Below are 12,294 nucleotides of genomic sequence, written 5' to 3'. Positions count from 1 at the left end.
CTTGTTATTTGCTTCTCCTAAGATTTGTCCTGTAGATAAATTTAGTTCTCAGATTACCATCCTCAGGAACAAGAGCTATGCATATCTATACGGAAATAATTTTCCTGAGACTCCTACAGTGTGTACTGTCTTCTCCTACTACACGTATCAACTTACTTTGAAAAAATATTCATAATTTTGAATGTTGTAGAACAGGACAGAATATACATTCTAAAGACTGTCAAATATATACAACACCTTGGTAATTTTAAGAGAGTCTGCTGTTTGTATATTCTCCAGAGCTGAGATGCTGAGTTATTCAGCGATTTCACTGTCCGTTCAGTTCTATATTTAACAATTCAAATACCAAAGGTACAGGAGTGGAAAAAAAAATAAAGTATTCCCCTCTTGCCAACTTTGTTTTTATTTTAATCTGATCTCTTGCTATTATACATGAAAGACAGCAAAAGAGTCAGCAAATACTGAAGTCCTTAGTAAAATACCGTTTATTCCATCCCTCCACAGCCAACAGGTATTGAAACAAACCTCAGTTTCAGAAGACAAAAAAGCAAGTCTACAAGTGTTCTTCCATATTTATGTTGATGTACCTTTTTATTGTAGATGTAGAATTGTATTCTAATCCCTTCATAAACTCAGATTTTTGTGTCAGATCTTTGTATCTGTATTATTGTATGATTCATAAGGAACCGTGCTGAATTTAATATGTGCTACCTAGCAGATCCAGTCTAAACCAAACACTTGAAAAATTAACACACGCGGTGGACTGAGAACATGTCTATTTGGATAGTTGGTGCATGGTAGGTAAGGCTGTAAGCAGAGGGCAATAGCTCTTTCACTCTAAATCCCCATGGAGACACTCCAACTAGAATAAATATACTCCTGGGAGCAAGAGCAGAAATAGCTATTACCCTGCGAGTTTACACCCCCATTTACTGTGCATCAAATTTCTTTGTAGACTGGAACATATGACCTAGCATTAAAAAAAAAAAAGAATCTATATAAAAGTTAAATATTTGATTACAGTAGCAAGTCACCACTTCATAATGGGAAATAACTTGTCTCTTGGAATCATTATTGATCTGAATTCTCTTTTTTTTGTTGTGCGTTGGATACCGGTAATTCAAGACTTGCCCATAATAGGGGCTCTGCTTTTCTCATAGTAAGCTCAATCTTTGTAGCCGTCATGTTCACATAACTCCTCTTTACATCGATTACCTACAACAGAAAACATATTTCACACTTCAATTTAAGAAACGGACTGCTAGATACCTGCGAATTAAGTTAGGAAAAGTACCTTATCACTAAATTTTAATAGATGTTTAGGTAGATGGAGTTCCCTCTGTTATCCGGAAAAGTCAACCCTTTCCCATTCCAAAGCTATGAACGTATGTCTGTGCATACGTAACATACACATCGGTCCAACACATACGTAAGCATGCAATTACATAGCATCAAGTGTCTTCTGCAACACCACTACCATGGTGTTGGGATCTTAGGACAAATTGGCACAGAAAGGACCTCAGAAGGTCACCTTCTCCTCAAAGAAGTGTCAACTATGATGTTACACCTGATCACTCGAGGCATTAGACTCAGATTTAAAAGTAAATTACTGAACGACATGCAACTGAATATCTTTCAATAAGCAGAGTAATGAGGAAAAACCAAACTGTTTTAAAAGACAGGAAGCTGAGCGTTAGTGGTTTGGGTTTTTTTTTTGTTTTGGTTTGTTGGTTGGTTTTTTTTTTTTAATAGAAAAATTATTTTTATACTTACTCCCCATAATTTCACACTGCGATGAAATTCCTTTTCTCCTTCAAATACAATATGGATATTTAACTTAATAGGAAAAACAACAGAAAATTTTGTCAGTCTAATAAAACATTTGACACCTCAAGTATGTTTAAGCAAAATGTATCACACTAGGACTCAGATGCTACAATGAGCAAAGTCATCAGATTGTGCCTTGGACACAGAAGTGAAAATCAATTCTAACAGACTCTGATACAGTATCAAAGTCAACAGTGGCCATATATACATCCTGGAAGCTGTATCATTTCCTTCAAATGCATAATTAAATAATCAGAGATGCATTTTAACACTTGTTTAATATTAGTAACGGTGAAACTGCATATCGTGACAAACGATATTAAATTACATTAAGCCAAATACTATTAAATTATGAATCTATAATTATTTACACATAGGGTGATGCAAAACTGTCACAGTTGGGTTTTAATTGTGAAAGTCAAATTAAAGATTTTTTTTTTTTTTTACATACTATATTGCAATGTTAAAAAAAAAAAAGTGCACTTCTCCAAACAGAAGGGAAAAAATGCTATACATATATGAACAGGCACAGAAGTCAAGAAAAAGCTGTAACTCAAAAAAGATTCTTTTGCTACCTCTGAGTTGTAAATAAAGCAGAAGCCAGATCTTCCTAACTTCAAGCTGCTGTAAGAATTTAAAAACAGAATTAAATCTTAAGGTAGATACTCACCATTGTGCTATTTGCTTCTACGTAGCTCAGATCAGGAACAGAGTTTTTAGCATATACAGAAATAGTCACTTCTCCTCCAGTCTGGTGCCAATCATGCCTGCATGGAACTACTTTCTTTCCCTTTATAAGGAAAAAGTTACAGAAAAAAAGACTTAAAATTGCATTCAGGAGTATTTTTTACAAGATTAATCAGGATAAAAGCCCAGGACTATTTTAATAGCCAATAAGCATAGCTTATAAAGGACCATATTTCATGTTTACAGAAGACTGCAAGACTCTGCTTACATCTTTTTTTACTAAGTATTTCAGCTACTGGTCCCTTGCAAACATTAGAAAAATCAAGGCTTATGACAGAGACTACAGTAAGAAACTCAGACACTTTGATAGAAAAACAAAACAAAACAACCCCCAACCAACCCAAAAAAAAAGTTACTTGTTGGATTATCTTCCTTTCCAAGGCTACAGTTATCCAGCCCATAGTTGAAAGGAACCGAACAAAGAAAAAGAAAGCCATGACTCTAAGAAACTTCTATATTACTGCAAAAAAATATTTACTATTACCCTCTGTTCTCTGATGCAGGGAAAACAAACAGTGAACAACAACCAAAAGAACAAAAAAGGTAAAGTCAGAAAACCTCTGTTAGCCAAAAGCCTGTTATTTCAATATTCACACATCTAATACACACATAGCTTCTAAACATCTGGGTAAATTCTTTACAAGATTACTCTCCTGCTTTAGGCTCACAACTTTAGCTTTTTTTCTTTTAATCCCTCCTTTCCATATTTGAAAAAACTTCTTAAACACAAACATAAATTTCAAAGCAAGCAGGCAATTCCACGTCTAAAAGGAAGGACTTGTGAAGTAATTGTTATAGAATGAGGTAACAGAACTACAATTTCTATAATATATCTTGATTTTCTTCTGTTAAATGCTACTGATGTTTGCAGTATCAAACTCATTTTGCCCCAGCAATAGACAATATATTTGTAACAAGAATTTTGTGTTCACCTGCATCCAACACGTAAACAGCTAATGTTTTTGAAGTGTTCACTTCCATCATTACGTTCTGTAATATTCTCTGAGAACTTTTTTAAACCTTGAATAGAAATACTTTCCACCTTCTGATTATAGTTTGTTCCCAACGCTGCAATGAAACACCTACAAACTAAACAGATGCTCTCTCTCTATTTGTTATAGTGGTAGCCAAACCAATTAGATTAGCCTGAATTAGATTCAGGCCAGAAAAATAGTCAGACATGTAAACAGAATTCAAACTAGACAGAGAGGGACCCTTCCATCTCCACCTCATTGACCTTAGCTACCCTGCCATGCCCACCTAAACAACAACTCAACTACTCTGAATGAAACCGGAAGCACACGTACGGCTGCTCTCTTCGTGGTCTTTGGGGGAGGCAAGACTTTAATAATTTTATTTTAAAGGAATATATATGGAATACCATAGACTTCCTTAACTAACAAAGCAGAAAAGACTGCTATTTTTTTCCCCTGAATTTGCCAAACCCACTTTTACTACAAAACAGTGATACTGTATGTACCACTTAAGGCTGTAGCCTATTATAAGTATACTTCTACCACAGACTACTTCAAATGCCACTTCTCTGTTGTCACGCTGTGGATAATATCCTGCATATTATTTCAGAGGTAGTGATCTGTAACCGTTCAACTACAGTAATAACCTAATCAAGCTACTAACTACATTTCGGTATTCAAAATTCAGAATGGCCAGCTACAAAATGCAACATTAATGCTACTTACCGCATCCTTTTTAGTCCATACATGAGTTCCTGTTGTGCAGCCTTCTTGAGCTAAAAACGTATTGAAGTCAGATGTTTTTCTTTTACAACAGCTCCAATACTTCATCCTTGAAAGTTCACAAAGTAATTAACAAACAATATTTAGGACACTATTTACTCAGAGTCACTTGAGATCCTTACTTTGTGCAACAGTACTGTTAAATTAGTATACCCTCTTCAGGTATTGCCATTTTTGACTGAAGAAGAAATACAGAATGAAAACAAGACATCTACAAAGAAAGCAGGAACACATAATAGATAAACTGAGAAAAATAAAGTTAACTGAATACTAACCCTTCATGGAATATTGGTACACCAGAATGGTATATACATACTTCTTCTGTGCTGTGTGGTCCTTCGTACGTCTAGTAAAACAAAGCATTTAAAGTGTATTATTGTTACAGGATGTGGACCAAAGGAAAAAACAAAACGAAACATGACCCACAACAGAAACATTGAACAGAGTACTACAAAGCTTTTGAGTAAATAATCTAAATTGAATGGCTTGCCCTATTTTTCAAAATAATCATTCAACCTTCATTCACAAATGAATGGCTGAAACCTGGCTCTCCTCAAAAGCTATACTTTGATTAGTCCAATGGTGTACATTAATGGTGACATCTTCTATGCTCATAAAGGTCACTCACAATCCTCAGAGATATTTTAAAAATACTCTGAATATTCAGAGAAAACAAGTACTTAACTAGGAAATAAATTAATCATTCATAAAACACATAGATTCTTACAAGGCAGTACATTAAACAATATACAACTCTGCCACTGAATATCATATCAGTTCTTCCTAACACAAACAAGAGGCTGCTTTAAGTTTTCCTCCCACCAGAGTTTCAGCAGAAAATGCAAAATCTGTCAGATGTCCAGTGAAATACCTATTTTAATTCTACTGTCCCGTTCTGTAGAACACAAGGGTGTCAGTGTAAAAAACATTCATGTAATATAAAGACTAATTTTGGTGTTAGAAGTGTTAAAACATTTCTTTGTGGATTGTTCTGGCAGGAAGCATTAATTAATAAGATCTGCAGATGCTTTTGACCTATAGACAGGTTATCAAAAGCAACTCAAGTGTTATCAGTAAGCCACCTCTCACCAATACTATACGTTTAATATTTTAAGTTGAAACACATCAGTATGATCGGTTTGGCACGTTTACTAATTAGAAGTTCAGGACAGGCTTAAAAAAAAGTAATCTTAGACTTACTGCGTCCACAGTACAAAACAGCCCGGATTTGTCCACACTAAAGTGTGTTATCAAATGTGCATTCTTAAGCTTGATGTACTTTGTGCCATTTCCAAATCAATTTGTAGCACACAAAAAAATACCCAAGAAAGGAAAGCAAAACTTAGTAGTTTAGCAGCTGGGTCTAAGAGTGGAATTCAACCACTTACTTTTGAACAGCCTGCATTTTTACATGCCGTCCCAATCTTGATTTCATCGCTGTCTTCCTCTGTAAACAGAATAATATTATAGAAAAAAGCAACTGAACTGTATAACGTACTAAATATTTTGCTTTCATTGAGAATTAAAACAAGCTAAGGAGTAGATTAGAAAAAAAACAAACCAAAACGACAACCTCTCAAGCTGTCTATTTTCTCCTTGGCACTGAAGTCTGCCAGAAAGGTATAAAGAAACAGAAATTATCCAAACATTCTAAAAGCTGTATTTCCTATGCATCAAATTCTAGGTTCTATACCTTTACACTGTTTTAAGCGGGGCAAAAAAACCCCCAACACATTGATGAAGAAGATTATTACTATCATATGGGAAGAGAACAATCACTCATCTCGTTTGGTTTTGTAAAACTAAGAAGGCAAAAGGCTTCAACTGCTTTCTATATATACACACATGGAAAGAATTTGGATACCAAGTAGAAAGAAGACCTAAATGACAATTTTGGCACAAGAACAAAAAAGCTTAAAATAGCTGCAAATGCAGGTTGAAATTAGAAAGTGTTTCTTAAGGAGCAGTCTAGTTGTGGAACCAAATTCCAAATAAACTGTGGGAAGAAAAAAAAAGAGGAAAAACAGAGGAGGGAAAACCAACTAGACTTCAGAGGAATTTCACCAGTTTATGAAAGGCTTTATATGACACCGTGTTTGCAGTAACACAGGAGCAGAGTTCATTTTTGGGGAAACTCTTTCAGTCATATATTCAGAAATGGATGTTCCCATCATGTCCATTCTGACCAGGAAATCTAATAAAACAGACAGTTCATATAATTTTAATGGTAACATACTGCTCCTACCACCCAAGTCTCCACACTGTTCACATTTAAACTTTGATTATCATTCCTTACACTGGTATTAAGAACAAGAACATAATTACACAAAATAATCACTTCAGAAACAACAACAAAAAATAGTATTTCATTCGTGTGACAATCAGCATCTTATACCTACTTAACCTCCCTATATCCTTACCTTTTTTCTCTTCATTTTCTGATGACAGTTTCAGTTTATCTAGTGCTTGCTTCAAGGAAGCGGACACTTTCAGCTGCAAATTTGTCATTGGCTCATCTGGGCTAAAAAAATGTCCATGCATTCATGTCAGCTTCATGAAAAATAATTTACAACAGACAACAAAGTAGTAACTTTTAATCTTGCTATAAGACTCTTCTGTTCCAACCTCCTTTCCAACAACAACGAAAGAAGATTTGTAAATGGCAATTCTTACTGTTTATGGAAAAAGACTCAAAATTTAGAAGGAAGCCTTGGATTTCAATAGGAAATCCTAAATACTCTACAACAATAAAAGTAAACCAGAGAGATTAAGGAATCTAGAGAAGCGCCCTAAAACTATTGTTATATCTGTTTAAAACACTAAACACAACTGCTAGTGGCATTCTTAGCTACAAGGCTTTACACTGCAATTTTTTTTTCCTGTGAAGCTAAATGCTGAGAGATCCAATATTACCTTGTCCTAACCAGAATTCTTTTATCTCATTTTGAAGCTTAAGATATCATCATCACTGCTACCAAACAATATTTGGGAATTTTTACACTATATGAGATGTATAACACAATAACCAAACGAGCTTTAACTTGGCCAACTGACCACCAATCTGGCAAAACTGAGGTTTGTGTACTGTACCTTGGCCTTTTAATTGTTTCCAATGGTTTTGGTGCCTGAATTATGTGTTCTTGAAATTTTGGTTTCAGTTCAGCTAGCTCCTTTCGTTCAGAGGTAGTTTTGACTTCTGGTTTAACAGGCTCAGGAGGTTTCTCACTGTTATGGGGACCCTTCGTACACCCCTATTGCAGAAAGCATATGTTTATATACATGCAGGGTAGTCTGTGTGCACAATTAAAAATTATCAAAAACTGCAACAAGTTTTCTTGATTTATTTCTTCAGCCCCATCCTCTCCTTTACCCCACTCTAAACATTGGCTGCAAAGGAAATCCTACAGCTAAAGTACAAAATATGTTCATTTGGATGTATGTTAGAGAGAAATGCACACTTTCCATATTCAAGCAAAGTAACAAAAATATTGACCTTCCTTCATTCATAACAACCGTCTAAACAGGTTTTGATAGAACTGTAACCATTGAAGTTTGAAATTGAGACTAGACTTGAACATTACCACAAGAAAAATAGTGCATGCAAGATTTAAGACAGTTTTAAAAAGTATGCAAATTTTAAACATGTAAGTACATGTACTATTTAGTATTTATCACTGTCATTTGACAAGTATAAAAATTGTAAATAATCATCCATACATACCACAATGCTTAAGAAGTCAGAAAAGTCTGTTGTTCTTCTCTTACAACATGACCAACCCTATAAACATTTTGGAATAAAAACAAAACAAGCATGACTACCTTACGTGGCAACAGCTTATAAAAAGCAACAGACTAACTATACTACGTTACAAGAGGCAGCACATCATGATTAGAGATTATTTTCTTCCCTTCTTTGGACAATATTATCATCATCTGCATTTTTAGAAGCTAGAGAAAGCTGTTAGAGCTGCCATTTCTAGTTCACTCATGCTGCTTTTATCAGGAAGTTTGGTAAACGCGAGGCAATATTTCCATGACAAGTTAGGTGCCAACTCTGTACAACAGAAAACAGAAATGTTACTTTATCTCATAAAGTAACGCACAAACAAACCAAATAAATACTATACCTGAGACTAGGATTCACCTGTGGCAGAATGCACAGGCCCCCTTCCTAAAATGATGAGGATTTTTTTTTTTTTCCCTTGAGTACCAGTGAAGTCTTTCAACTGCTTATTTCCCACCACAAAGCTGGATATCTGCATTGCGTAGCCAACCACCCAACCACATCAATCAAGAGCACGTTTTATTACATAAACTAGAAATCCAATTTTAGAGAAAATTATCTTGCCGCTGTGAATAATGTACCTTACAACTCAAAGAATCTTATTAAAGGCAAGAGTTTGACTAATAAACATACCACCACTTTAAGAGCCTGAGCAGTGTGACACAATGGGTTTTAGGTAAGTGGTTCTAAAATAGCCTCAAAATATTAACTATTTCCACTGTCGAGGAGACAAAAGGTTCACCCTGCCCACTTAGATTATCTAGAATTCATGGCAGGAAGAAAACTGCTCATACAAAATTATGATAAATTTTTAACTAGGCCAAGAGATGGGATAAGGAGAGGGAGGAAAGTAGTACTTGTTTTAAAAATGGTGCATACTTAAGAGGGAGTAAACACAAGCTTTTGAGGTAACTGTATAATTTCTGTCTGTATAACTCGGTAGAAGTTTTATACACTGCGTTACAAGTACAACTAGAATTTTGCACAAACCATATACCCATAGTCTAAGTAACTGTATCATACATGATCTAACGGCATCTGTCCCAATTTGCCAGTGGCACACGATGGCCGATTCCAGAGTCATGTACTGCAATATGAGCAACAGCTCTCAGAAAACATGCTACCCAGCACACACTGACAAGATTCCACGAGCGCAGAAGACACCCCATTATGGGACAGGGTTGAAATGCACTGCTGGTAGAAGCAGTTCCTAAATACCCAGAAAAATGCTTGCCCCAAAGCTCAGTTACATAGCCGTTTGGTGTCCTAAGAAAGGTCACTTAGGCTACATCAGTATTACTACAGTAAACAGTGCCAGGCTCCATTTCTGGATACCAGATTTCTGGCCGTAAACTATTAAATTGTTAGAATGATTTCTAGTACTGTTTTGGCAGTCGTGTCTCAGATAATTCCTTGTAGGCATTTCGGATGCATCCAGTAGATCCTGAAGCAGGAAAACAGTTTAATCTAATGAATATCGACTAGGCAGTTGACCTAAGCACTGGAGACCACTCACAGGTATATTTAATTCACCTACTGAAGATGCAGCCCAAGAATCCCAGACAGCTGCATCAGAGGCATGGGTGATCAGTCCCAACTTAAACAATATACTATATTGTCAGATCAATAGAACACATTTATTTTCTACAGTAGGCAAATGTCAAATACATATTAGTTCACTAGCCACATAAGACCACAAGCAGCTGGTCTGAATTCCAAGCAGGTTAATTAACTGAAAGAGTATGACACCTCTCAATGCCTCCAAAGACCTATTCAGAGGACCTAATTAAACTGTTGAGACACCTAAAGTCAATGAATAGGAAACGTGTCATACAGACTTGCATGGCATTTAGACCATGTGAGTACAGTTTTTAATTTCTTCTTCAGGTTTGAGTAAGTCTGCTTTTCTAATTTCATGGCATTGCTCAAACATAATAAGCTGGACGATTTGAAATTAAAAAGGAAAAAGAGCATGATGTTTTACATATACGGAAAAAAAGATAAGACTTAAAAAGTCAGTTGTATACTTACTTTCAGAGCATCATGAAAGACTGGCACACCTGGATGATATGTGCATGAATCTAGAAGAAAATTACTATTGTTAATATTCAGGTATACCAAAGATCCTTATTGATCTGATCAAAAACCCAGCAAAAATTTCACACTTGCAATTCACGTATGCCATGAGCTGTCCCACTTCCCCAAGTGCACATAATTATGTTGCCCAGGGAAGCTGTGGCTGCCTCATGCCTGGAGGTGTTCAAGGCCAGGCTGGATGGGGCTTTGAGCAACCTGGTCTAGTGGAAAGTGTCCCTGCCCATGGCAGAGGGGTTGGAACTAGATGATCTTTAAGGTCCCTTCCTATCTAAACCATTCTATGAAAATACAGACTCCACAGAACAAGTTTTCTGAGTGCACATATTAAACATAAATAATACAGATTTTTTTTCTTCTGTATTATAAAACACTAAACGGAAAGCAGGCATCTAAGACAAACTTCTACTCCACATGGAGCGAGTAAATTTTCTATGGACCATCCCTTGCCTTCATCAATAATTAGTCCTTAACAGTAATTCAGCAGAAGTAAAAAAGCTGGCCCTATGGCTGCCCGACAGACATAAAATACTGGTTCACAGCATCAAATACATCTATTTGCACCTAATCAAGGCTTTCTATCTAGAAGCACTCTGTTAAAAAACTCTCTTAACACAAATCTTGAGTTCATTATTTTATCCATAATAATTAGCTGCTTCTTTGTTTTTTTACTGTTTGTGGTATCCTAGGTCACTTAAGGACTTGAACCTGAAGGCCAGTCTTCCACATACACAGTTTAGACATGTCAATACTATTAATTATTAATAGGTTCTGTACAAACACTACACTGAGACATGACTTCCATTCACTGAACTGTTTATATTCACAGATGTTTTTCAACACCACGGCTTTTTATGTAGCAACTGTTCCTTTTTCACTTAACACATGTATTTTTTTCAAGTGTAATATAATTGCTCTGACTATAACTTCTCTTTGACATGTACTGCATAGATATTTTAATGACCTAACTCTAAAGCTATGGGAAATACTAGCTGTCTTTTAGCCTTTAAAGCAAATTTTTTGTTGCTGTTAGAAACAGCTAAACTTAAGTGACACAAACAGTAACAATTTTTATAATAAGCCTCTGCAAAACAGAAGAGTGAAAAATTAGAATTCACATAATAAGAGGCAAAAGAAAAAACTGATAAATAACTGCATTAGTAATCTGCCTACAGATATTAAATGGGCTTAACGACAAATAACTTTGTTGTTTTCATTTTTTAAAATACATAGATTTTAAAGAAATCTTCCTTAGTATAATTTTCTTTAGTTTTACATTCAGCGCCCAAGTCTAAGGCACCAATACAGTCTAACAGACGTGTTGCTTTAAGATCACAGTTCCCACCTTAACTCAAAAGGCACAAATTTTGGGACATTAGTCATTTAGCTGGACTTACATACATATCCATGAACTTCTACCAATTCCTTCAGCTTCAGGATGAAAAGCTAATGCTTTTGTAAACGTAAACCTCACAGGAAAATAAATAAAAAAAAAAAGTGGTTATTTTGCATAAAGAACCCAGGACTTCACTGCTAAATCAAATAAAAATAAAAATAGAGGTTATTCTTTTCTGAAAGTATGTCACCGTAAGTATCATGGTAGTAAAACCAAGCTCTGTTTGGAGCAAAGTTTATTTCTGAATCCGAAGACTTAAATTAATACTTCTAATCCCTCACAAGCATGTGAGTTTAAATGAGAGAGGTGCTGTTAGTCAGCACAACATTTTTAGAGACCAAAACCATCTTACAATCAACTAACTCGGGGACAGCTATCCTCCAGCTCACAAGTCAGCCATAGGCAAGCATCTGTTTGCCAATCTGGCCAAGTCCAATCCTTTTTCCTTGCTTCTTGAAGCCCGCTCTGCAGGAAGTACATCATGGAGCAAATGACAGCCCACCCTCTACTGCTATCTCACGAGGGCCATGCATGTTCCACAACAGAAAATGCCAAGACAGGAGTTCTGCAGTACCTCAAAAAGAGGCAGTGGGACTTAACCACTAAGCAGTCTGACTATTCCGTGTACCAGAGGACAGTAAAATGTCCCTCGTTTTCACTCTGTGAGCCCAACAACTCTTATCTGATTA

General features: G+C 35.8%; 1 protein-coding gene across 1 annotated transcript in view; it reads right to left on the bottom strand.

The window, feature by feature from the left end:
- Positions 1-469: 469 nt before the first annotated feature.
- Positions 470-12,294, bottom strand: part of CHORDC1 (cysteine and histidine-rich domain (CHORD) containing 1) — a 15,033-nt gene continuing 3,208 nt past the window's right edge. The window contains exons 2-11 of the mRNA XM_009881243.1: positions 10,147-10,196; positions 8,053-8,109; positions 7,422-7,582; positions 6,752-6,852; positions 5,720-5,778; positions 4,607-4,677; positions 4,275-4,380; positions 2,498-2,617; positions 1,774-1,836; positions 470-1,215 (exon numbers count right to left, since the gene is read on the bottom strand). Coding sequence (XP_009879545.1) covers positions 1,072-1,215; positions 1,774-1,836; positions 2,498-2,617; positions 4,275-4,380; positions 4,607-4,677; positions 5,720-5,778; positions 6,752-6,852; positions 7,422-7,582; positions 8,053-8,109; positions 10,147-10,196 — 932 coding nt within the window. The 3' untranslated portion in view covers positions 470-1,071. The remainder of the gene's footprint in view (positions 1,216-1,773; positions 1,837-2,497; positions 2,618-4,274; positions 4,381-4,606; positions 4,678-5,719; positions 5,779-6,751; positions 6,853-7,421; positions 7,583-8,052; positions 8,110-10,146; positions 10,197-12,294) is intronic.

The sequence above is a fragment of the Charadrius vociferus genome, unplaced genomic scaffold (genome assembly GCF_000708025.1).
Source record: "Charadrius vociferus isolate BGI_N301 unplaced genomic scaffold, ASM70802v2 scaffold1, whole genome shotgun sequence".
NCBI classification, from domain to species: Eukaryota; Metazoa; Chordata; class Aves; order Charadriiformes; family Charadriidae; genus Charadrius; species Charadrius vociferus.
This window is presented reverse-complemented; position numbering and strand designations above follow the sequence as displayed.